Raw genomic sequence first — 27,390 nt, 5'->3', positions numbered from 1 at the left:
CACATTACTTCTCAGTTTCCAATTTGTAAGGTAAATAATTGTGTATCAGCATTGCTATTAAAAATGTCTAGACTTTAAGCTTAGGGGAAAGCACCCATCACTTGAAAATAAGGTTTGGTTCAGCTTGAGGCAGGTCTGCAAAAGTACTTAGAAGAAGATAGACATGCACAGCTGTGCTCTTGAGAAAGGGAGAAGATAGTAAAAAAACAGATTATATTACAGCAATGAGCTGAGCAATAGTTCCAGACCAGGAGTGTCTAAATAAAACCTTTTAGAAGATTATTTGAACCTGGAATATATAAACTTAGGAGTATGAAAGCCCCAAGAAAAGGCCATACAGACGGGATATTAAAATTGCAGTTAAATTAAATGTATTGGAGAGTTAGAGGGATTCTTCTCTCATGTGAGTGCTGCACTGGGGTGCTTTCAGGATCGGTAAAGGTATATTTTGGGATTTCATTTTACTGTATATGTCAACAACTCTAAAATTGTGTTGTGTAATTGGTTTGAGTCTATTCTATCATCTTTTGTGAAATTACAAAAACTTCGTTTTAATAATGAGACTTATCATGTTTCAGGAGAAAGTGAGGACTGCAGATGCTGGAGATCGGAGCTGAAAATGTGTTGCTGGAAAAGTGCAGCAGGTCAGGCAGCATCCAAGAAACAGGAGATTCGACGTTTCGGGCATAAGCCGTTATCATGTTTCAGTCAGAATCTGCCCCATTACAACCAAATTAAACCATGATCTTCCAGCTAGATTTCAGTCTGAGATCGGACATTTCCAAAAACATCAGCTGGGATCACGACAGTTGCCCACTTGCCTGGAAGGGTGTTGTTCTAATAACTTGACATCATTGAGGACAAAGCAGCCTGCTTGATTGGGTACCCCATTGCCTTCGACATCCACTCCCTCCACCAACAATGCTCAGTTACATCTCACTACCAATATCCACAAGTTGCACTGCAAAAACTCTACCAAGACAGAACCTTCTAAACCCATGTCCACTTCCAGCTGGAAGGGCAAGTACAGGAGCTGCTTGGGAACATTCCACATGTAGGTTTCCCTCCAAGCCACTCGCTATCCTGTCCTGGAAATGTATCGTCATTCCTTCAATGTTGCTGGGTCAAAATCCTAGAAACTCCTACCCTAACCCAAACTAAATAAGCTTCCACAGTCCAAGATGGCAGCTCAGCACTATGTTATCCAGAGAAATCAGGGATGGCCAATAAACATCAGTCTAGCTAGCAATGCCCATAACCTGCAAACAAATTGCAAAAATCTCTTACCTAATTGCATGGGAGTTAAGTTGATTGGACCAAGCCTGTTAGCTTCCTTCCACTTCCTCAGATCCTCCAGTTCCTTGTTTGCCACTAGAAGAGAGGAACAGTGTTAACCTGTGGCTCATAGCACAAGCCAGATAAATCAGCACGTCACGATTTACTGAATAGAGACAACAGGCTAGCCTGTGGCTTCTGCTCACTATAATCCTCATTGCCACAATTTGACTTTGCAATTCTTGCAAACGTGAATTAAAACGATTCAGAACTGGTCATTGATGGAGAACTCTGAACTCTCAGCAGGTTGAAGATCTGGAAGAGATTATAGGAATATAGGGAAGGCATAAGAGTGACAGTGAGAGTGAGAATTTTAAATGTGAAGTGCTTCCTGGACTGGGGACCACAATGATGTTAGCAAACCCAGATCTGCTGAGAGTTGGGAGAAAGAAAGCAGCAGTTTATACACTGAAGTACACAATGGGAAGCCCGCCAGGACAGAACTGGTGTCTGGAAGGGACTAAAACACGAAGTACCAGGTTAATTGAATTAAAAATAAAATCACCATATCTGTTTGTTAAATACTTACTCATTTGCAGACGTGATCGCCTGCTCTCGATTGGTGTAACCACTGAATATCCTTCTCTGCTGTAATTTAAAAGGGACAAACATTATTTGTAAGTTCAACCTCAGGGCATCTCCAAGGTTTCTAAAAAGCTTTAATGGCTGAAGAAGTGGAAGCAGTTTAACAATTAGAAATTATTTGACAAATTCATGTTAGTTCTGTGCTCACTTGAACGTGATTTATAAACATTTTGTATTTATTAAGTATTCTTTCCCACAATATCTGTGGATTCAAGCTTTTGTATTGCTGAAATTTAGCAATGTGGAATAAATTGTTTGCTGATTTGATGGTTAATAGTGTGAACTGCCTCAGAGCGGTCTCACCGAGGGCTGCATTTGACCAAAGGTGTCACGTATGGTTTTTCTGTGAGCTCTAGTAAGTGTTTGCACTCGATTCCCCGTACACCACACCCCAGTGGCCCATCACTAGGCCATTTCTTCTCTCTTGCCACAGATGTAAGCACTCGTCATTGCCAGAACTTCCCGGGATTCTCTGAGCTTCAGTGAAGCTGTGCAGGGAGCACACGATGAACATAAAGGGACTGGTTGTCTGAGGTGCATTTGTTTTAATGCAAGACGTGTAGTAGGCAAGGCAGATGAACTGAGGGCTTGGATTAGTACCTGGGAGTATGATGTTATTGCTATTACCAAAACTTGGTTGAGGGAAGGGCATGATTGGCAACAAAATATCCCAGGGAGAAAGCGAGGACTGTAGATGCTGGAGATCAAAGTCGAGTGTGTGTGGTGCTGGAAAAGCACAGCAGGTCAGGCAACAACTGAGGAGTAGGAGAATCAATGCAGCCTGACCTCCTGTGCTTTTCCAGCACTACACTCTCAACCAAATATCCCAGGATAACGATGCTTCAGGCAGGATAGAGAGGGAGGTAAAAATGGTGGAGGAGTTGCATTACTGGTCAGGGAGGATATCACAGCTGTGCTGAAGGAGGGCACTGTGGAGGACTCGAGCAGTGAGGCAATATGGGCACAGCTCAGAAATAGGAAGGGTGCGGTAACAATGTTGGGGCTGTACAACAGGCCTCCCAACAGCGAGCGTGAGATCGAGGTACAAATATGAGATCGAGGTACAAATATGCAAACAAATTATGGAAAGATGTAGGAGCAACAGGGTGGTGGTGACAGGAGCTTTTAATTTTCCCAACATTGACGGAGATTTACTTAGTGTTAGAGGTCTAGATGGAGCAGAATTTGTAAGGACCATCCAGGAGGGTTTTCTAGAGCAGTATGTAAATAGTCCAACTCGGGAAGGGGCCATACTGGACCTGGTGGTTGAGGTTTCAATAGGGGATTACTTTGAGAATAGTGTTCACCATTCCGTAAGTTTTAGAATACTCCTGGATAAAGACAAGATTGGGGGAAGGCGGGTAATGCAGATTGGCAGCAGCTGTTTGTAGGTAAATCCGCATTCAATATGTGGGAGGCTTTTAAAGAGAGGTTGATTAGAATGCTGGAGAGACGAGTGCCTGTGAAAATGAGGGATAGCAATGGCAAGATTAAGGAACTATGGATGACTGGTGAAATTGAGAGACTAGCTAGGAGGAGAAAGGAAGAGTACATAAGGTCTGGGTGACTGAAGACAGACAAAGCTTTGGAAGAATATCAGGAATGTAGGACCAATCTGAAATTAGAAATTAAGAGGGCAAAAAGGGTTAAGGAAAATCCCAAAGCCTTTTATTCATATATAAGGAGCAAGAGGGTAACTAGAGAAAGGGTTGGCCCACTCAAGGACACAGGATGGAATTTATGGGTGAGATTCTTAATGAATACTGAGGGACATGACGGCTGTTGAGGTTAGGAATAGGTGTTTGGTTACTCTAGGTCAAGTTGGCAAATGGAGGGAGGAAGTGTTGGATATTCTAAACGCATTAAGGTGGAGATGTCCCCAGGTCCGGATGGGATCTATCCCAGGTAACTGAGGGAAGCGAGAGAAGAAATAGCTGGGACCTTAACAGATGTCTTTGCAGCATTCTTGAACACAGATGAGGAGCTGGAGGACTGGAGAATTGCAAATGTTGCTCCCTTGTTGAAGAAGGGGAGCAGGGATAATCCAGCTAACTATAGACTGGTGAACCTGACATCAATGGTAGGGGAGCTGCTGGAGAAGATACTGAGGGATAGGATCTAATCCCATTTGGAAGAAAATGGGCAGTGACAGGAAACAGTGTTTTGTGCAGGGAAGGTCATATCTTACCAACTTAATAGAATTTTTTGAGGAAGTGACAAATTCAATTGATGAGGGAAGGGCTGTAGATGTCATGGACATGGACTTTAGGTAAGGCATTTAGAAAGGTTCCCCATGGTAGACTGATGGATAAGGTGAAGTCACATGGGGTCTGGTGTGTACTAGCTAGATGGATAGAGAACTGGCTGGGCAACAGGAGACAGAGTAGTAGTGGAAGGGAGTTTCTCAAAATGGAGAACAGTAGCTAGTGGTGTTCCGCAGGGATCCATGCTGGGACCACTGCTGTTTATGAGATACATACATGATTTGGAGGAAAGTATAGGTGGTCTGATTAGCAAGTTTGCAAATGACACTAAAATTGGTGGAGTAGCAGTTAGTGAAGGGGACTGTCAGGGAATACAGCAGAATATAAATATTTTGGAGAGTTGGGCAGAGAAATGCCAGATGGAGTTCAATCTGTACATGTGTGAGGTGATGCATTTTGGAAGATCCAATTCAAGAGTGAACTATAGAGTAAATGGAAAAGCCCTGGGAAAAATTGATGTACAGAGAGATCTGGGTGTTCAGGTCCATTGCACCATGAAGGTGGCAATGCAGGCCAATAGAGCGGTCAGGAAGGCATACGGCATGCTTTCCTTCATCGGCCGAGGTATTGAGTACAAGAGTTGGCAGGTCGTGTAACAGGTGTATCAGACTTTGGTTTGGCAATCTTTAGAATACTGCGTACAGTTCTGGTGGCCACATTACCAAAAGGATGTGGATGCTTTGGAGATGGTGCAGAGGAGGTTCATCAGGATGTTGCCTGGTATGGAGGGTGCTAGCTATGAAGAGAGGTTGAATAGATTCAGATTGTTTTCATTTGAAAGATGGAGGTTGAGGGGAGATCTGATTGATGTATACAAAATCATGAGAAGTACAGAGAAAGTGGATAACAAGAAGTTTTCTGCAGACTGGGGGACTTAATTACTAAAGGTCATGAATTCAAAGTGAGAGGGGAAAAGTTTAAGGGAGATATGAGTGGAAAGTTCTTTACACAGTGTGTGGTGGGATGTCTAGAACACATTGCCAGCAGAGGTGGTAGGGGCGGGAACAATAGCGTCACTTAAGGTGTACCTGCTCCTCTGATGCTGCCTGACCTGCTGTGCTTTTCCAGCACCACTCTAATCCAGATACACGAATGGGCAGTAGCAGAGGGATATAGGCCTTTCGAAAATAGGCAGCAGGTTTAGATAGAGGATCTGGATTGGTACAGGCTTGGAGGGTTGAAGGGCCTGTTCCTGTGCTGTAATGTTCTTTGTTCTAATCTACTGTAACATCAGCCAGGAGCTGCAGTTCATTATTGCAGTGATGCCCTTGAGATGGCAAACAGAAGCAAGTTGGCAACAAAATTTGCTGACAGGACCTGAAGGTGCTGGTTGATGGCATAGCAGAGAGAAAAGGGACATCCTCTTCCCTCAGAACCACCAAATTAGACAATGGCACCAGATTCCACTGGTCTGGGCTGAGGTTGCGTCCATTCCTCATTCCAGAGGACCATCTCGCAATGCCACTCAGTCATTGACCTTCTGTACTCATCAAGAGCAAATGCCACACTCCTCTTGTGATACCTCAAACTTATACGCTGCTCCCGCACCACCTCCCAGCAAATATTCTGCTCTCCCTCAGATTACCTGCAGCATCTTCCCTCACTCGTTCACACCTGACAGAGTGTGTGGGTAAGAGGGGGAGAAAGATAAACAAAGACTGAACAAGAGTGAGCAACCGAGACAACATATATACAGAACCAACTCAGCTGCCCACCAACATCTGCACTAACAGCTGTGCCAGCCACTTTCATTTCATGCAGTCTGATTCCAGGAGAAAAAGCAATCCACAATGGCGTAGAGGGAGCCAATACAAGAGGTGAGATGTTCAACATTCAACTTCTCTCTGTATACGAGGATCCTTGCCCTAGTGGGAGACTGTGACTGCTCATGTGGTATTGCTGAGACCTCCACATACCAGTAACTAAGTAAGAATCAATGTCTAGTGTTGTGCTGCTCTCCCATGTCCACTATTGAAAACGTATTATTAATGTTAATATATATATAAGAATAACTCAGGACCTTGTGCAAGGAACTGAACTGGGGAAGCAGTCAGTATTAGGCAGGAGCCCGGGAGTATTAATTGGGAGGAACAGTTATCAGGCAAATCCATATTTGACATCTCAAAATTAAAGACCTGCTGGTGATAGTTCAGGACCAGCAAGTTCCAATAAGGAGGAAGGACAAGGATGGCAAGGTAAGGGAGCGTTGGATACTGAGGGAAGATGTAAGCTTAGTCAAAAGAGAAAAAGAAGGTTTAGGAAGCTAAAATTGGACAGACCCAGTGAGGAATATAAGGAAAACAGGAAAGTACTCAAGCTGGGAATTAGGAAAGCAAGAAGGGGCCATGAAATGACCTTGGCAAGTAGTGTCACAGAGAACTCCAAGACATTCTATACACACATTAAAATCAAGAGGATAATTAGGGAGAAGGTAGGACCATTCAAGTATAGAGGGAACTTGTGCTTGGAGGCAGAGGATGTGGGTGAGATCCTAAGTGAATACTTTATGTCCGTATTTGGCCAGGAGAAGGATAAGGAGGATAAAGAAGTTTTGTGTGGAGCATGCTATTATGTTAAGGCATTTTGTGATCAAGAAAGAAGTGTTGTTGGATCTCTTGAAGAGCATTAAGATAGATAAGTCCCCAGGATCAGATAGTATCTATCCCAGGTGGAAACCAGACAGGCGCTACGAACACGGATCAATGGACACTGCACAAAAAAATCGCCAGATAGGAACCTTCCCTCCCAGTGAGGCAGTACTTCAGTTGTCAAGGATATTCAGCCTTGGATCTTAGGGTAAATGTCCTCCAAGGTGGACTTTGGGGTACACAACAATACAGTGTAGCCAAGCCATGTTCAGTACCCATGAGGACAACCTCAACTGGGATCTTGAGGTCATGTTGCACTGCACGTGAAATCACTACACTATGTGCTCGCACTCACACAGCCCTTCTCTCACACATACGCACACTCTGTCAGATGCATAGATTCCCTCCCACTCATACACACTCTCTCTTCCCTCGCATATATACACACTCCCCCTCTCTCACACGCACATATAAATCCGTGGTGTGAATTTGCATTAGCAGATTTGTATTTGCAGGTACAGAAAAGTTTGTTCAAATAACACACAATTTTTAGACAATGTTACATTTTATAAACTCCTCCTTTGTAAATAAAAGAAACAGACATACTCCAAACAATACTCCATGTCTAAAATACATTGTCTGGCTGGAGGTGGCACCTCCCTTATACTGATAACACCTTAAATTGTCTCAGGGCAGTGACTTGAAAGAAATTCTGGCATTTGCATGTTAAATCAATCAAAACCTGCACCTCCAGTCTAACTGATTAAAGGTTTAAGAGCCATCTTAGGTGTGTTCAGTTCGCCTGCATGAATAGTATGAGCCTGTGATATTTTCCTCTCCGACACCTGAATAAGGAGCAGCACTCTGAATGTTGGTGTTTTCAAATAAATCCATTGAACTATAACCTGGTGTTGTGTGAGTTTTGATCTTGTCTCTTGAAGAAACCAGCTCCTCAGGACATCATCGCCTTCTGAGGCAGAAGCCACAGTAATCTCAGCTCTTAACAAGCATAAATTACACAGAAAACATTCAGCTTTAACAGGAGTTCATGTCTCAGCAACATCAAAACATCGATCTTGTTCCTTTCATCACTTCCATCACACTGCCCCATAATCTGAGACTTCTAACTGAGACTTGTTTCCTCAAGTTTCATTTCCTTGTGCTGGTCACTGCTTACCTAATACTCCTACATTATCAAAACAGGGTTTATTACTTAGTATGTCAGCCAACTTCCCAAGATTACTTTTACAACCAGAAATTCCCTTCATTGTGAGGTCATTTGCATAATGGAAACAGGGTGTGTCAGTAAACTTTATAACCAGTTGTTCACACGTGGCTTGCACCAACATGGCTAGGCTGAATCACCTGTCTTTTCCATTTGTGCCTTTCCTGTATAACAATGCCACAATCTGTGCACAAGATACCAACTAGAGTTGGATTTATCTGCTCTAAATATTTGTCTATACTTCCTTCCATGACTATGCCAAAGTAGTCACAGTTCAAGAACACTAGGTATAAAATAAATTATATTCAACACTCATCCGTCAGTTTCACTCGCTTGTTCAGATAGCTTTTCATTCCGTCATTCTTAGAATCTCAAAATCTTCAACAGAGTCGATCACTGCCACCTATATAGAATCACAGTGCATCGGTTTTCTTAACCTACCAACCTCCTGCCTTTTTCCTCATATCCCTGCTCACCATTTCTATCCAAATAACCACTAGTGCCCTCAAGTGTCTCAATAAAACCTGCCTCCACCACATTTCCAGGCAGTGCATTACTTAACACCATCTCCACCACTGTCCCAGTGCACAGACACTGGGATCCACCTACTATTCCCTTCCCCATCTTTACACATCACAATGGCATCAAACATACCATTTGCCAATTGAGTGTTTGATACGATCATACAGACACGTTGCCATGTTCTGTTTTTACCCCCAGGCTTATTCTATTCATAATACACGGCCCTTCAGCCCATGATGTTGTACTGAGCATAACATCAAAGAAACTAATCCCTTCTCCCTGCCGTTAGTCCATGTCCCTCCATTCCTTGCACATTCACAAGCTTACTTAAAAATCCCTAAATGCTCCTATTGTATCTGCCTCCACCAGCACCCTGGCAGTGCATTCCAGACAAATGCTCTGCATTAGTTAGAGGATTTCCCCATCCCTCTCTGAAAACTTAATGGGAGGCTCTCTGCAGTCACCAGGTGGTGCCTACTGCAGACTCTCCAGGTTAATGTTCCGGTGCAGTGCTGAATGGGCACTGCACTGGCAGAGATACCATCACACCCTTAAAGCCCAGCTGGTCCCTTAGGCAGCTGTTCATGGTGAAAGAGGAAACCTACAATATCATTGACAACATCCTTACTGACAGGAATTTCACCAAACTGGAGGAGAACAACAACAGACTACCCTTTCTAGGTGTCACAGTGGACCAAACAGTCAATGGAGAGCTGTGACCAGCGTCTAGAGGAAAGCGACACTCACAGAGCAGATACTCAACTGCAGGAGCAATCATCCCAACACCCACAAATGGAGCTACATCTGGACATTATTTAAATGGGCCACAACACACTGCAGCACCCAGGAATGATGAGCAGCAGAAGAAAAATACCTCTATAGTGTGTTCAAGAACAATGGGTACCCAACATATACAGTTCGCTGATTCTTAAACAACAAACCCAAACAAGAAGACACAACACACTCAGAGACTCTAACAACACTACCATACATCAAAGACATCTTGGAAATAATGACTAGACTACTCCCACTTCCTGGTGAATCGAAAGGACCCGATACCAATAACCAGCAAAACAAATGTCATTTACAAAATACCGTGCAAGGACAGTGACAAACACTACATCAGACAGACACGCGAGAACTAGCCACCAGGATACACGAACAACAACTGGCTACCAAAAGACATGACCAGCTATCACTAGTATCCTCACACACCACTTCGACTGGGACAATGCATCCATCCTAGGACAGGCTAAACAGAGACACGCATGGGAATTCCCAGAGGCCTGACATTCAAACCGGAACTCCATCAACAAACATCTCGAATTTGGACCCCAGTTACCAACCTTTGAAATGATATCATCTAACTAAACAGACCAAGACACATAAATAAAAAATAGGACAGCACACCAGTGCTTCAACAGAGGCTCACTGGTGATGTTACCTAGGATAGTGATGAAGCATCTGAGAGCAAACTAACTCAGCAAGCAAATTTACAACCTGCTATATAAATACTCATACAGCATAGAAACAGATGGTTTGGTCCAACTCATCCATGCTGACCAGACATCCCAGTCTGACCTAGTTCCATTTGCCCCTCTAAATTCTTCCTGTTCATGTACCCAACTGAAATAAAAATGTAACCTTTACCGATTTCCATTACTCCACTGTTTCACTGCCAGTCCCAGAATTCTCTCCCCAGTCTTCTCCACTTCTCTTCCTCTCCCTTTAAGATGCTCCTTGACTGAGCCATTGGTCCCTGCTCAGAATGTGGCTCCTTGATGCTGAAACATGTCTGATAACAGCACCACAAGGTGCTGGGGAAAGGTGGTGGTGTCTTTACAGTGCACATGCTGTGACAGAGTTGAAAGCTTTTGCTGCATTTCTCCTTTAGAGAGCTGTCTTGTCCCATTTGCCTCCAGCTCCCCTTATTCACAACTCCCTATGTTGCCATTCCTGATGAAGGGCTTATACCCAAAACGTTGATTCTCCTGCTCCTCAGATGCTGCCTGACCTGCTGTGCTTTTCCAGCACCACACTCTACACTCCTTATTAGATTAGATTAGATTAGATTACTTACAGTGTGGAAAGTTGCCTCCATTCTCAAAGCACAGAAGGCTACCCAATTAGAGTCCATGGAATTGAGAGCAATATTCCCTCTAAACTGCTGCATAGTTCACCGGGAGCTTCTTTGCATGCCATTGCATTGCCTTCTGATCCCAGAAGCCCATGTCATGTATAGTACTTGGAGCAGAAAAAAAATATTAGAGGGAGCATTGATTGGTGATAGAATATTTAGATCAGATTCCCGACAGTGTGGAAACAGGCCCTTCAGCCCAACAAGTCCACACCGACCCTCCGAAAAGTAACCCACCCAGACCCATTTCCCTCTGACTAATGCACCTAACACTATGGGCAATCTAGCATGGCCAATCTACCTAACCTGCACATTTTTCGACTGTGGCAGGAAACCGGAGCACCCGGAGGAAACCCACACAGACACAGGGAGAATGTGTAAACTTCACACAGACAGTCAGCCAAGGCTGAGATTGAAACTGAGACCCTAATGCTGTGAGGCAGCAGTGCTAACCACTGTGCCACCGTGCCGCCCTTAATATAATCTTGGATAGAGGAATAGCTGATGAATTGAAGACATATAAAGGGATAAGGGGAGTATCTTCAGGATGACAATTTGTAACCAGCGGAGTGCAACAGGGCTGAGGCCACATTTATTTACAATGTAGATTAATGGCTTGGATGAGGTATGTGAATGCACTATAGTCAAGTTTATGAATGACAAAAATAGATGAGAACTGGTGATGGTATAAGACTTTAGTTAGGCCACACAGAGTATTGCATTCAGTTCTGCTCATATAACATCACAGGAAGGATGTGGAGGCTTTGGACAGGGTTTGCCAGGTTGCTGCCTGGATTAGAGGGTATAAGCTACAAGGAGAGGCTAGACAAATTCAGATCGTTTTCTCTGCAGCAGCAGAGGCTGAGGGGAGACGTGATAGAAGTCTATAAAATTATGCGATGCAATAATTTGACGGTCAGAATCTTTCCCCTCAGAATTGAAATGTCTAAAACCAGTGGCCATGCATTTAAGGTGAAGGTGAGAAAATTCAATGGAGATGTGAAGGGGAAGTTTTTTTTACACTGAGGATGGTAGGAATCTGGAAGGCGCTGTCAGGAGTGAAGGTGGAGACAGAGGCAATAGAGTATTTAAGGAACTTTTAGATAAGCACATGAATATGCAAGGATATGGACCAGAAGTAATTAGTTTAATTTGGCATCATGTTCAGTACAACATCATGGGCCAATGTGGCCCGTTCCTGTGCTGTACACTTCTATGTTCTATACAACAGTTAAATATGAAATGCAAGGAGTAGAAGTATTTAAATGGGCCAGAGGGGATACACCCAAGCTTACTACAGGAAGCAAGGGAGGAGATTGCTGTGCTTTTGGCAATGTTTTTTATGTCGTTACTGCCCACTGGAGTAGTGCCAGCTGATTGGAGGGTGGAAAATGTTGTTCAAGAAAGGGAATAGGAATAATCCTGGGAAATACAAACCAATCAGGCTTATGTCTGTGGTGGGCAAATACTGGAAAAGATTTTGAGAGACAGGATCTAGGATTACTTGGAAAACCATAGCTTGATTAGAGATAGTCAGCATGGCTTTGTGAGGGACAGGTCATGCCTCACAGACCATACTGATTTAGAACATAGAACATAGAAGGATACAGCGCAGTACAGGCCCTTCGGCCCTCGATGTTGCGCCGACCGAATCCTACCTAACCTATACTAGCCCAATAACTTCCAAATGCCTATCCAATGCCCGCTTAAATGACCATAAAGAAGGAGAGTTCACCACTGATACGGGCAGGGCATTCCATGAACTCACAACCCGCTGTGTGAAGAATCTACCCCTAACATCTGTCCTATACCTACCACCCCTTAATTTAAAGCTATGTCCCCTAGTAACACCTGACTCCATTAGCGGTAAAAGGTTCTTAGTATCTACCCTATCTAAACCCCTAATCATCTTATACACTTCTATCAGATCTCCCCTAAACCTTCTCTTCTCCAATGAGAACAGCCCCAAGTGCCTCAGCCTTTCCTCATAAGATTTTCCTACCATTCCAGGCAACATCCTGGTAAACCTCCTCTGCACTCGTTCTAAAGCTTCCACATCCTTCCTATAGTATGGCGACCAAAACTGCACACAATACTCCAGATGAGGCCTCACCAGAGTCTTATACAACTGCAACATGACCTCAGGACTCCGGAACTCAATTCCTCTGCCAATAAAGCCCAGTACACCATATTTCTTTGAGGATGTGACAAAACACAATGCTCTACAAGGTAGAGCAGTGAACGTGGTATGCATTGATTTTAGCAAGGCATTTGATACAGTTCCCCACAGTAGGCTCATTCATAAAGCAAGAAGGCAAGGGAGACAGTGAAATCTGGCTGTCAGGATACAGAATTGGCTGGTCCATAGAAGACAGAGGGTGGTGGTAGATGGAAGGTATTCAGCCTGGAACTCAGTGACCAGTGTTGTTCCACAGGGATCGTTTCTGAAACCTGTGCTCCTTGTAATTTTAATAAATGACTTGGACGAGTAAACGGAAGGGTAGGTTATTAAGTTTGCTGATGACACAAAGGTTGGTTAGTGTGAAGGGCTGTTGTAAGATTACAACAGGACATTGACAGGATGCAAAGCTGGGTTGATAAGTGGCAGATGGAGTTCAACCTGGAAAAGTGTGAAGTGATGCATTGTGGAAGGTCAAATTTGAACACAGAATACAGGGTTAAAGACAGAATTCTTGGCAGTGTGGAGGAACAGAGTGATCTTGGGGTCCATATCCATAGATCCCTCAAAGTTGCCACCCAAGTTGATAGGGTTACTAAAAGGGTGTATGGTGTGTTGGCTTTTATTAGCAGGGGGATTGAATTTAAGAGCTACGAGGTTACGCTGCAGCTCCAAAGAGCCCTGGTTAGACCACTTAGAGTATTGTGGTGAGTTCTGGTTGCCTCATTATAGGAAGGATGTGGAAGCTTTTGAGAGGGTGCAGAGGAGATATACCAGGACGTTGCCTGGACTGGAGGGCAAGTCTTATGAAGAAAGGTTGAGAGAGCTAAGACTTTTCTCATTGAAGTGAAGAAGGATGAGAGGTGACTTGATAGAGGTGTACAAGATGATAAGAGGCACAGATAGAGTGGATAGCGAGAGAATTTTTCTCAGGGTGGAAATGGCTATCACAAGGGGGCATAATTTTAAGATGATTGGAGGAAGGTTTAGGGGAATGTCAGAGGTAGGTTCTTTACACCGAGAGTGGTGGGTGTGTGGAAGGCACTGCCAGTGGTGGTGGTAGAGTCAGATACATTTGGGATATATAAGCGACTCTTGGATAGGGACATGGAAGATAGTACAATGAAAGTTATGTAAGTTTGTTTATTCTTAAAGTAGGATAAAAGATCAGCACAACATCCAGGGCTGTACTGTGCTGTATTGTTCTATACTCTATGACTGCAGAAAGCTATGGAACAGAGATATTTGGGGAATCAGAAAATGAATTACAAAAAGTTGAATCCATTTTCATCAGGTAACAGCGAAGGTAAATGCAATGCTGGCCTCTATTTCAAAGGAATGGAGTACAAAAAATAAAACTATACAAGGCACTTGTCAAAGCTGGAATACCGTGAACAGTTTCAGTCCACTTATCTCAGGAAAGGTTATACTGGCATTGGAGGCAGTCCAGAGAAGGTTGTGTGTGTGAAGGGATGAGTTTATGAAGATAAGTTGATCCTCTCCTCATTTTTCTAAACTTCAATGGGAGGTGACCTTATTGAAATATCCAAGATTCTTACCGGGCTTGGCCGGGTAGATGCGGAAACTCCCTTGTGGGACAGGCTAGGCATAATCTCAGAATAAGTGGTCACACATTTAGGACAGAGAAGAGGAGGAACTTCCTCTCAATGGATAGCGAATCCTTCCTGCGGAGGGCAATTAAAGCTGGACTATTAATAATATTCAAGGCTGAAATAGGTGTTTAACCGGTGAGTCAGATTTTTTTAAAATCAGGGATTATGGGGAAATTCGGAATTGAAGATGATCAGATCAAGCAAGGTCTGGCTGAATGGTGCTGAATAGCTTAATGCAGCTACCACCTCTCACAGTGAAAGACTGTTATCTGGGGGGGAAAAAAAAAGATACATCAGCCAATCTGAAAGCCTCAGTCACATACTCCCTCCCTCGTCAACAACTACAGTCTTTACCATTTCACACCGAGAACCTCAATTCGACAGGAAACGAAACTGAAAGTAGCTTCGTCGGTTCAGTTCTCCCTTTATATAAATTCACAGACAGCGACAAAGTTTAACGTAAACTTTGTGTTGGTGTTGTCCGTTTTGCTGTAGATTGCAACAGTTAACTATTTTATGAATGCAATCCAATAATAGTCCCAGAAGGAATATTCGAACCCACTGAGTGTTTTCGGAAGGCTCTTTCCTGGTTTGCTGTGTGCGTGTGCCCTCTCCGAATGAACCAGTTTTACTAGTAAACTCATTGCTGTCCTTACTGCTGAGCTTGGTGGCTGTCCGCCGGTGTCTGCTTGTCTCCAAGCTGCTGTTCCACTTCACTTCTTTGTTCCACGTCCCCTGGCTCATTCTCCGGGTTGTTGTAACGTTCTCGAATGGCTGCAACTCGCTGCTGTGTCGGAGGAACTCTCCTGGTTTGTGACATGCTCCTGTCCGTGTGTGTGTGTGAGAGAGAGAGAGAGTTGGCACTCTCCTCACTAAACAACAAGCGAGCAAAAAACTGACAGCAAACCAGGAAAGAGCCTTCCGAAAACACTCAGTGCCCTGACCCTGAGATGAAAAGAGTGGGAGGGGCAGTGTATGAGCAATGCTGGGAGTTGCCCTATCCTCTGGCGCCACAACATCTGGTAGAATTTGAATTCAATTAATAAGATCTGAAATTAAATAATATTAAATAATATTCATTAATTAGAAATAACAGTTAGTCTTACTGATAGTGACCATAACAACTGCCATCGGGAAAACAAAACCCATCTAGTTCACGAATATCCTTCAGTGAAGGAAATTTGCCATCCTTATCCACTCTTGCCTACAGATGACTCCACACCCACAGCAATGCCCTCTGACTGCCCTCTGAAATGGCCAAGTGGGCCACTCAGTTGTACTTTGTAGCTGTTCATCAGTGACATTCCATCAAAGACCAGAGAACAAAAAAACATTAAGGGAAAAAAAACAAAACTGTTGCTAAGTTTCCCTAACTCACTTTGCAACTGTGACAAGACTGTATTACTTTCACACTCAATTCTCCTTGCAATAAAGCTGAGTATTCCATTAGCCTTCCAAATCGCTCGCTGTAACTTGCAAACTAACAGTGTGATTCATATTTTATTAAATAATTCACATTTTACAAAACAATTAACATTTACAGCTGTTTACAGAGAAACAGCAATTTTACAAGGGAGGGGACTGGCCAAGCTAGGCCCCCAACCCTAACGTTCAACCAGTTTTCAGGGAAATGAGGACAAATCTCAAATCCCAGTTTCAATCATTACAAAACAGTAACAATGATATTTGTACATACAAGACAGTCCAATTACATAAGAAACAGTGTATACTATATAGACCCCCAGTAAGACCCCCCGGCCCTCCCACCTTCCGGTCACTCTAAGGCAGCCCCTACGCTTAGTGTGATTCATGTCGCTGGTCACCTTGACCCCTCTGTCCCACAGCATTCTCACCATTTAAATAATATGTTATTTTTCTTCCTGCCAAAGCAGATCAAATCATATTTTCCCACATTATACTCCTGTCAGTTTTTTGCCCACTCATGTAAAGTATAAATGTAATATTCTACTTAAATCTTAAAACCTGAAATCATTTCTAAGCAAATTTTAAGTGAATTTACTTTCTGTGAATTAAGACAACTTAGCTGGATACAACTGTCATGCATGTTGGGGCTTTAAGTTTAAGGGAGATTTGAGAACAGAGGATGTTGATGAATTCTTTACATTCTCTTGCTGTGCGAGTCTAAACGCTCCATATTTCGATGCATGTATCCTTGTTGCAGCATTATAATGACAGTTGCTGCTATGACTGAATATTGGTGTTGGAGGGACTGAATATTTGTGGATATGATGCCATTCAAGTAAACCAATATATCCTAATGGTGTCAAGCTTCTAAACATGTGCTGTCTGGATGGTGGACAAGCCTTGGGAGTCAGAAAGTGAGTTACTCACCGTTGGATTCCTAACCTTTTTGGTGCCTTCATGACTCTATTTATATGGCTAATCCAGCTCAGTTTCTAGTCAATGGTAATCCCTGGGATGCTTCTTGTACAGGAGTCAATGTTGGGGTGGCATGGTGGCTCAGGGTTAACACTGCTGCCTCACAGCACCAGGGACCCGGGTTCAATTCCTGTCTTGGACAACTGTCTGTGTGGAGTTTACGCATTCTCCCTATGTCTGTGTGGGTTTCCTCCCACAGAACAGGTGAATTGGTCATGCTAAATTGCCCATAGTGTTCAGTGCAGGGGTAAATAAAGGGGAATGGGTCTGGGTGGGTTGCTCTTTGGATGGTCGGTGTGGACTTGTTGGGCTGAAGAGCCTGTTTCCACGCAGTAGTTAAACTAATCTAGTAATGCCATTGAAAGACAAGGGGAAATGGTTAGGTTTTAAGGATTTCCAAATACTAACAATCCTCCAAAAGAAAAACATTTCCCTCATCTCTGACTATCTCTTATTGTTAAATTATGATCCCTCATTCTAAATTCTGATCCAGTCAAGTCCCCTAGGAATCTTCTATGTTTTAATTTAGTCACCTCTGACTCATAGAGTCTTAGAGTCATAGAGATGTACAGCATGGAAACAGACCCTTCGGTCCAACCCGTCCATGCTGACCAGATATCCCAACCCAATCTAGTCCCACCTGCCAGCACCCAGCCCATATCCCTCCAAACCCTTCCTATTCATATACCCATCCAAATGCCTTTTAAATGTTGCAATTATACCAGCCTCCACCACTGCCTCTGGCAGCTCATTCCATACATGTACCATCCTCTGCGTGAAAAGGTTGCCCCTTAGGTCTCTTTTCCCCCTCTCACCCTAAACCTATTCCCTCTAGTTCTGGACTCCCCGATCCCAGGGAAAAGACTTTGTCTATTCACCCTATCCATGCCCCTTATAATTTTGTAAACCTCTATAAGGTCACCCCTCAGCCTCTGATGCTCCAGGGAAAACAGCCCCAGCCTGTTCATCCTCTCCTAATAGCTCAAATCCTCCAACGCTGGCAACATCCTTGTAGATCTTTTCTGAACCCTTTCAAGTTTCACAACATCTTTCCAATGGGAAGGAGATCGGAATTGCACGCAATATTCCAACAGTGGCCTCATCAATGTCTTGTAGAGCCGCAACATGACCTCCCAACTTCTGTACTCAATACTCTGACCAATAAAGGGAAGCATACCAAACGCCTTCTTCACTGTCGTATCTAACTGCGACTCCACTTTCAAGGATCTATGAACACTGCACTCTGAGTTCTCTTTGCTCCGCAACACTCCCTAGGACCTTACCATTTAGTATCTAAGTCCTGCTAAGATTTGCTTTCCCAAAATGCAGCACCTCGCATTTATCTGAATTAAACTCCATCTATCACTTCTCAGCCCATTGGCCCATCTGACCAAGACTCTTCCAAGATCCAAGGACACAGACCTAACTAGTCCAAGCTTTCCTCACAAGACAACTCCCTCATTCCAGGTATTCGTGCAGTAAACTTCTGTACTGCTTCCAATGCATTAGCATCCTTCTGTAATTACAATGACCAGTAATGTACACAGGACACCAGATACAGTCTCACCAATGCCCTGCATAACTGAAGCATAACCTCCCCCTCCACCATTCAATTCTGCTCATAATAAAACATGAGATTCTGTTTAAAGCGTATTACCCTCTGTATCTGTATATTAATCTTCTGTGATTTATGCAGTAGGACCCCAAATCCCTCTACATCTCAAAACTCTGTAATCTCTCACTATATAGGTAATATGCTCCTTTTATATTCTTTCTGCCAAAATTAATAATTTCAGACTTTCCCATATTGTACACCATTTGCCAGATCTTTGCCCACTCATTTAAGCTCTCTATATCCCTTTGTAGTCTCTTTGTATCATCGCCACATCTCACTTTTCTACCTCATTTGGAGCTTCACTTGGAGGTTGTTCACTGATGATGTTACCTAGCCAGGTAATGAAACAGCTGGATATCAAACCTACAGCTCAGCGAGCAAACCTACACCCTAAACTTTTCTACCTATCCTTGCAGCATCAGCAAATTTAGCTACCATACCTTTAGTCCCTTCTTACAAATTATTCTTCTCTAGCCAGATTCTAATTACTTGTAATAATAATTATTATTTAATGAAACAAAGAACTGAATGTCTCCTGAGGATTGGAAACAAAAACAGAAAGTGTTTGAGAAACTCAGCAGGTCTGTAAGCATCTGTGGAAAGAAAGCAGAGCTCAAGTTATTTTTTTTCTAACATAATAATTCTTATTCAGTACAGAAACCCAAACTAGATTTTTCTATCAACCTTGCTCTGAGTATCAGTTGAATTGGTGTACTTGCATACTTTAAACAAGCTTTAACATTTGTTTAAATCTGGAAATAGTGGGGCTCAATTTATAATCTGCTATCCCAGAGTGTTGTAACATATCCAGTAGCAGAATGGGGTGTGGTGTGGTGGTGAGAGGCAATTCCCCAGGCATACTTCTGGCCTCATGAGGAAACGTAGGACAGCCCGGTGGCTATACTTCCTAGAGCAGCTCCTGATAAAGGTGCATATCATTATGAGGCATATATCTAAGTTGTATAGGAAGGGACCTTTTCCATTTGTAGGGGGAGGGAGGTAATAATAAGGGGAGAATAGGTTTACACTAAGAGATAGAAGGCTAAAAGGAGAGTTGAGGAGAAATATTTTCACCTAGAAGGTGTAGAGAGCTAAAAGAGTGCCTGAGTCAGAAACTCTCTGAACATTTCGGCACTATTTAGATATTGACTTGTGTTGCCATAGTCTTCAGGGCTATGGGCCAAGAGCTAAAAATGCAAAGTGTCACAACAATTTTCAAGCCTCAATATAGAATTGTGTTGAAGATGTTAACATGATGGACCGCATGTCCTCTTTCTGTGGATTCTGTAAATATCTAACAGTATATCCGATTACCTACATCCATGCCCATGTACATGGTGTATGGAAATGATATCCACTCATCATTCACTTGTCACCTTCTAAATTGTGATGTAATTGGCATGTCCTGTGGAAGGCATCCGACCTCCCAACTTTGATGACTGGAGAACCAAGTGCTCTTTTGATCTCGTCATAAATAATATAGTTTTCCAAAGGTTTCAGCTATTTGGATTTCTTGACATGGTTGATCCAGTGATTATTTGAACAGTGTCACTATGTCTATTTTGCAACTGCTTTGTTTACTTTTTTCATTATTGTCATTAAAGCTAAGTGATTTCTATGTGTTAATGTTATACATTTTTAGGCTTTGGATTTCAACCCGTATTGTTGCTTACAGGTATTGGTTTATTTTTATGAAGAAATTTAAAATATATCTAGGCAAGTCATTCCTGAATTACAACTTTAAACAATAAATGTTCAACAGCTGGAACATTCCATCATATTCTGATCCCAGCTAGTGCTCCTACTGGACAAGTCAGATCACAGAATGAATTTGAACTTGATAGATCAAATCATTTTTACACATCCATATTTACAGATTCATGGTGGGGTTCCTAACAAATGCAAGTTTCCCCAAAGTTAGGGTCCATATCCCAAATGGGATCATGAGCTGTAACGTTGGAATTAAAAGCTCTGAATTAGCAATGACCATTGTGAAACTTTAACATGTTTGTACAATTGTACGCCTGCTCTAACAGGGCCCTTCCCTCTCATAGTCCTTGCTGAAGGGTCAAAACAATTTTCAAGCATCAGTGTGGCGCCCTTGTGGAAAAAGTGGGAAACAATTACTTGGGCTATACTGTCCATCCATCAAGCTCCACCTCCATAGAGATGCTCCATATGGGAGGTCATTCATTGTCCTGGCTTGTAGGTCCAGATTCTTTGAGATCAACAGTAGAATGTTCCCTCTTTTGTTCAATAGAAAATGACTTTATTTTCTATGGCATTGAATAATAGGAAAAAAAAGTTCAGTCAAAAAACAGCTGTGGAAGTGATGCATAACAGATCAAGAATTTATCTATCTCAGTGTTAAGTATACACAAGGATTCTGCCCCTGCAGCTGTCTGTGTCAAGAAGTCCAAAATATCACAACCCTCTGAGAGACAAAATTCCTCATTATCTCAGTCTTAATTGTTAGACTATGCCCTCCTACCCTAGACTAATGTTCAATGTATCTTCCACCATAAAGACTGATGCAGGATATCTGTTTAACACCTCTGCCATTTCCTTACTCCCCAAAACCATGACACCAAATACATTTTCTAAGGGGTCTACGTCCACTTTGACATCTTTCTTCCTTTTTATATATTTAAATAAACTCTTATTGTTAGTTTTGATATTCCTCATCAGTTTGCCCTTGTAGTTTATTTTTTTCTGTCCTTATTATCTTTTTAGTGTCCCTTTGCTGGATTCTGAACTTATCCTAGTCTTCAAGGCTATCACAGAGTATTGCCTCCATATATGCTTATTGTTCTACTTAGTATTCTCCTTAACATTCTTGGTTAGCCATAGTTAGCAGAATTCTTCCTGCTTACTGGGAGTTTTTTTTTAACTGAGAGACATGAATTACCTCCCTAAATGTCTACACCGCTTGTCATTCCTGCTAACCTATCCATCCAGTTTACTTTAGCCAATCCTATCCTCATTTCATTGTAATTCACTTTATTTAAGGTAAACGTAGTTATTTTGGACCCTGGTTTCTCATAATTGAACTGAATATTACATTCTATCATGTTTTGATCACTCCTTCTGAGGGGATCATTATTAGGAGATCATTTGTTAAAACCAGTTCATTACCAGATCCAAGGTAGCCTGCTCCATGGTTGGCTCCAGATATATCACTCTCGGAAACTATCAGAAATACATTCTATGAATTTATTGTTGCAGCTTCCCTTTCCAATTTGATTAGCCCAATGAACATGAAGATTAAAGTCACCCATAATTATTGCTCTATTATGTTATATGTTCTTATTTTGCAAGGTTTGTGAAGGTCTATAGCTCAGGTTGAGGTTTAAGGTGTAGGTTTGCTTGCTGAGCTGTAGGTTTGATATCCAGTCGTTTCGTTACCTGGCTCGGTAACATCATCAGTGGCAACCTCCAAGTGAAGCGAAGCTGTTGTCTCCTGCTTTCGATTTATATCTTTCTCCAGGATGGGGTTCCTGGGGTTTGTGGTGATGTCATTTCCTGTTCATTTTCTGAGGGGTTGATAGATAGCATCTAGATCAATGTGTTTGTTTATGGCGTTGTGGTTGGAGTGCCAGGCCTCTAGGAATTCTCTGGCATGTCTTTGCTTAGCCTGTCCCAAGATAGATGTGTTTTCCCAGTCGAAATGGTGTTTTTTTCATCCGTGTATAGGGCTACGAGGGAGCGAGGGTCGTGTCTTTTTGTGGCTAGCTGGTGTTCGTGTATCCTGGTGGCTATCTTTCTTCCTGTTTGTCCTACGTAGTGTTTGTGGCAGTCCTTGCATGGGATTTTGTAGATGACGTTGGTTTTGTCCATGGGTTGTACTGGGTCTTTTAAGTTTGTTAGTTGTTGTTTGAGAGTGTTGGTGGGTTTGTGTGCTACTAGGATTCCGAGGGGTCTTAGTAGTCTGGCTGTCATTTCTGAAACTTCTTTGATGTATGGTAAGGTGGTTAGGGTTTCTGGCTGTGTCTGGTCTGCTTGGCGTGGTTTGTTCTTGAGGAATCTGCGCACTGTATGTTTTGAGTATCCGTTCTTCTTGAGTACGTTGTATAGGTGGTTCTCCTCTGTTTTCTGAAGTTCGTCTGTCTTGCAGTGTGTGGTGGCTCTTTGGAATAGTGTTCTGATACAGATTCATTTGTGTGTATGTTGGGATGGTTGCTGATTTGGTTAAGTATTTGGTCAGTGTTTGTTGGTTTTCTGTATGCGCAGGTTTGTAGTTCTCCGTTGTCCTTTCTTTCGACTGTGACGTCCAGGAATGCAAGTTTGTTGTCGGTTTCTTTCTCCTTGGTGAACTTTATGCCTGTGAGGATGTTGTTGATGATGTTAAATGTCTTTTCTATCTTGTTCTGTTTTGTGATGACAAAGGTGTCATCTACGTAGCGGACCCAGAGTTTTGGTTTGATGGTTGGTACAGCTGTTTGTTCTAGTCTTTGCATTACTGCTTCTGCTATGAATCCCGATAGCGGAGATCCCATGGGTGTGCTGTTGGTTTGTTTGTACACTATGTTGTTGAAAATGAAGTGGGTGGTGAGGCACAGGTCCACTAGCTTCACCCCCCCCCCCTCCCCCCAAGATGTAAATGGCTTGAGGGAATTGAGTTGCTTCAGCCTTATCTTTTGCACTGATGTGCTGGGCTGTTCCATCATCGAGGATGGGAATATTTGTGGAGCCTCCTCCAGTGAGGCGATTAATTGTCTATCACTATTCGTGATTAGATGTGGCAGAACTACAGAGCTAGATTTTGGGATTGCTTAGCTCTATCTATCGGATGCTGCTTCCACTGTTTGGCATGAAAGTAGATCAATTTTGTAGTTTCATCAGGATGGCAACTCATTTTTAGGTATGCTTTATGCTGCTCCTGTCATACCTTCCTGTACTCCACCACCAAGCCAGGGGTCAATGGAATGATTGAGTGGGTGGTATGCTGGGCCAAGAGGTTGCAAATTGTGCTGGAGTCCAATTCTGCTGCTGCTGATGGCCGGGCACCTCATGGATGCCCATTCTTCAGTTGCTAGATCTGTTCGAAGTCTGCTTTGCATGGTAATACTGTCACATGATACAATGGATGGTTTTCTCAATGTGAAGGCTTGGCTTCACCTCTACAAGGACTGTATGTTAGTCACTCTTATCGATACTGTCATGAACAAATGAATCTGCAGCAGGCAGATTGGTAAGAATAAGGTCAAGTATGTTTTCCTCCCTTGTTGGTTCCTCACCACCTGCTGCAGACCCAGTCTAGAAGCTGTGTCCTTTAGGACTCAATCAGCTCGATCAGTAGTGCTGCCACTGAGCAACTCTTGTTGATGGACATTGAAATCCACCATCTATTGCTTAGAAGATTAGAACGGATATGAAGAAAACACTTTCGCGTTTGGATGGTATGAAACTCATGGCTCTGCAAGTACTCCAATTCGGTGGCCACACAGAAAGCTTATGTAAGGATGAGACGTGAAGGTTCAGTTAGAGCACAAGAGAGTTATATGTTAGCGAGGAAGGACCTAAAGAGAGAGCTAAGAAGAGCCAACAGGGGACATGACAAGTTGTTGGTAGGTGGGATCAAGGAAAATCCTAAAGCGTTCTATAGGTATGTCAGGAATAAAATAATGACTAGAATAAGATTAGAGCCAATCAAGGACAGTAGTGGGAAGTTGTGCGTGGAGTAAAAAGAGATAGGGGAAGCGCTAAATGAATATTTATCGTCAGTATTCACACTAGAAAAAGACAATGTTGTCGAGGAGGATACTGAGATACAGGCTACTCCTCTAGATGGGATTCAGGTCCACAAGGAGGAGGCGTTAGCACTTCTGGAAAATGTGAAAATAGGTAAGACCCCCTGGGCTGGATGGGATTTATCCTAGGATTCTCTGAGAAATTGGGGGAGATTACAGAGCTTTTGGCTTTGATATTTATGTCGTCATTGTCTACAGGAATAGTGCCAGAAGACGGGTGAATAGCAAATGTTGTCCCTTTGTTCAAGAAGGGGAGTAGAAACAACCCCGGTAATTATAGGCCAGTGAGCCTTACTTCGGTTGTGGGTAAAATGTTGGAAAAGGTTATAAAAGATAGGATTTATAATCGTCTAGAGAGCAATAGGTTGATTAGGGATAGTCAACACGGGTTTATGAAGGGTAAGTCATGCCTCACAAACCTGATTGAGTTCTTGAGAAGGTGACCAAACAGGTGGGTGAGGGTAAAGCAGTTGATGTGGTGTATATGGATTTCAGTAAGGCATTTGATAAGGTTCCCCACAGTAGGCTATTGCACAAAATACAGAGACATGGAATTGACGGTGATTTGGCAGTTTGGATAAGAAATTGGCTAGCTGAATGAAGACAGGGTGGAGTTTGCACGTTCTCCCCGTGTCTGCGTGGGTTTCCTCCGGGTGCTCCGGTTTCCTCCCACAGTCCAAAGATGTGCGGGTCAGGTGAATTGGCCATGCTAAATTGCCCGTAGTGTTAGGTAAGGGGTAAATGTAGGGGTATGAGTGGGTTGCGCTTCGGCGGGTCGGTGTGGACTTGTTGGGCCGCAGGGCCTGTTTCCACACTGTAAGTAATCTAAAAAAGTAATCTAATCTAAATTCTGGAAAGGGTGATTGGGAAATGTCCATCCTGGAGTTCATTTACTCGTGGTGTACCACAAGGATCTGTTTTGGGTCCACTGCTGTTTATCATTTTTTTAAATGACCTGGATGAGTGCATAGAAGGATGGGTTAGTAAATTTGCATATGACACTAAGGTCGCTGGAGTTGTGGATAGGGCTGAAGGATCTTGCAGGTTACAGAGGGACATCGATAAACTGCAGAGCTGGGCTGAGCGGTGGCAAATGGAGTTCAATGCGGAAAAGTGTGAGGTGATTCACTTTGTAAGAAGCAACAGGAATACAGAGTACTGGGCTAATGGGAAGATTCTTGGCAGTGTAGATGAGCAGAGAGATCTCGGTATCCATGTACATAGATCCTTGAAAGTTGCCACCCAGGTTGGATAGAGTTGTTAAGAAGGCATAGTGTGTGTTAGCTTTTATTAGTAGAGGGATTGAGTTTCTGAGCCATGAGGTCATGCTGCAGCTGTACAAAACTCTGGTGCAGCTGTACTTGGAGTATTGCGTACAGTTCTGGTCACCGCATTATAGGAAGGATGTGGAAACTTTGGAAAGGGTGCAGAGGAGATTTACTAGGATGTGCCTGGTATGGAGGGAAGGTCTTATGAGGAATGGATTTGAGGCTGTTTCCTTTAGAAGAAGGTTGAGAGGTGACTTAATTGAGACATATAATCAGAGGATGAGATAGGGTGGACAGTGAAAGCCTTTTTCCTCAGATGTTGATGGCCAGCATGAGGCGACATAGCTTTAAACTGAGGAGTGATGGATATAGGACAGATGTCAGAAGTAGTTTCTTTACTCAGAAAGTAGTAGGGGCGAGGAATGCCCTGCCTGCAGCAGTAGTAGAATCACCAACTTTAAGGACATTTAAATGGCCATTGAGTAAACATATAGATCATAATGGAATGTTGTAGGTAAGATGGGCTTCAGATTGGTTTCACAGGTGTAACATCGAGGGCAGAAGGGCCTGTACTGTGCTGTAATGTTCTATATAGCTTTTTGCTAGAGTAAGGGCCCATTGTTAGAGCTATCATCTTTGTGTGGGACAACGGATAACAGTGCACATACATCAGGCCACAGCTTGAGTCAGGTGTGCAGTTGTGGTCACGTGATTGTAGAAAGGATGGAATTGCAACAGAAATGGTACCCAGGAAATTTACGGGATGTTGCCAGGACTAGAAAAATGCAGCAATAAGGAAGCATGGAATAGGTTCGAACATAAGAGTTAGAGAGGAAATTTTGTCAGGATATTTGAAATTGTGAGGAGAATAGTTAGAGTAGATGGACCGTGTTAACGGAACAGTAAAGCCAGTGACAAGATGGATTTACAATGGATTTACAATGATTGGCGGAAAGATTAGATTGGTAATGATGAATTCATTGTTGCATCCAACTGGTGTTTGGGGTCTGGAACGCACTGCCTGGAAGGTTTAGAGAGGAGAAACCCTTAACTTATCGAACAGGTCCTGGATGTGCATGTGGGGTGCTATGTCCTGTAGGGAGCAAGGACCAAATACTAGCAAGTTGGGGCAAGATGCGTGGCTGCTTTTTCAACTGGTACTGACAGGGTGGGCAGAACAGATTCTTTTGGTATCGTGAACTTACTATGTCTTGTGAAATGAAGTCAAAAGGAAGAGAAATGTTCGCCTGTCTTGAATTTCCATCCCGTAAAGCCATACAGTGTAGAAAAAACCCCTTGATCCAAAAGGTCTCCCACTTTTTTTTGTGCAGCAGGAACAGTAGGAGCAATGATCAGGGTGCTGCCAGGAAGGTAAATGAGTGCTATAAAAACTAACCTCGTGAATAGGCGGAGCAGACATGGGACAGCTGAATGAGTGAAATAATCTATTTGAATTATCCAAAACACTACCTAGGTAGTCACCCCACCCATCCTTCTCCCCTAACCAAAAAAAAAAGTTCTGTGTGTCACTTTGGTAATATTACTAGTTTTTTTTCAGTAGTCTCTTTCCAAATTTAGAACAGTGGGAATGGATATTAGGGCAATTGAATGTTCCTCCTGTAGTATGTGGTTGGTGAGGGTCCCTGCTGACTGCATCTGCAGGAAGTGCACCCAACTCCAGCTCCTCAAAAACCGTGATAGGGAACTGGAGCTGGATGAACTTTGCATCATTTGGGAGGCAGAGGGGGTAATTGAGAGGAGTTACAGGGAGGTAGTCACTCCTCAGGTACAAGAAAAAGGGTAAATGGGTTACCGTTAGGGGACGGAAAGGGAACCGGCAGGCAGTGCAGGGATCCCCTGTGGCTGTTCCTCTCAATAACAAGTATACCATTTTGGAAACTATTTGGGG

The 27,390-nt window shown here is 43.0% G+C and overlaps 1 protein-coding gene across 4 annotated transcripts in view; it reads right to left on the bottom strand.

The window, feature by feature from the left end:
- Positions 1 to 27,390, bottom strand: part of epsti1 (epithelial stromal interaction 1) — a 90,949-nt gene that overhangs the window by 48,668 nt on the left and 14,891 nt on the right. The window contains exons 1-3 of one of the 4 annotated variants that reach the window (XM_060832846.1): positions 15,105 to 15,383; positions 1,865 to 1,923; positions 1,288 to 1,371 (exon numbers count right to left, since the gene is read on the bottom strand). In XM_060832846.1, the coding sequence (XP_060688829.1) occupies positions 1,288 to 1,371; positions 1,865 to 1,923; positions 15,105 to 15,268 (307 nt within the window). In that variant the 5' untranslated portion in view covers positions 15,269 to 15,383. The other 3 variants (XM_060832849.1, XM_060832850.1, XM_060832848.1) reach the window with 3 other exon arrangements.

Source organism: Hemiscyllium ocellatum, chromosome 12 (assembly GCF_020745735.1).
Source record: "Hemiscyllium ocellatum isolate sHemOce1 chromosome 12, sHemOce1.pat.X.cur, whole genome shotgun sequence".
In the NCBI taxonomy this organism is placed as follows: domain Eukaryota; kingdom Metazoa; phylum Chordata; class Chondrichthyes; order Orectolobiformes; family Hemiscylliidae; genus Hemiscyllium; species Hemiscyllium ocellatum.
The sequence above is the reverse complement of the archived record's forward strand: the minus strand, read 5'-3'. Positions and strand labels throughout refer to the sequence as shown.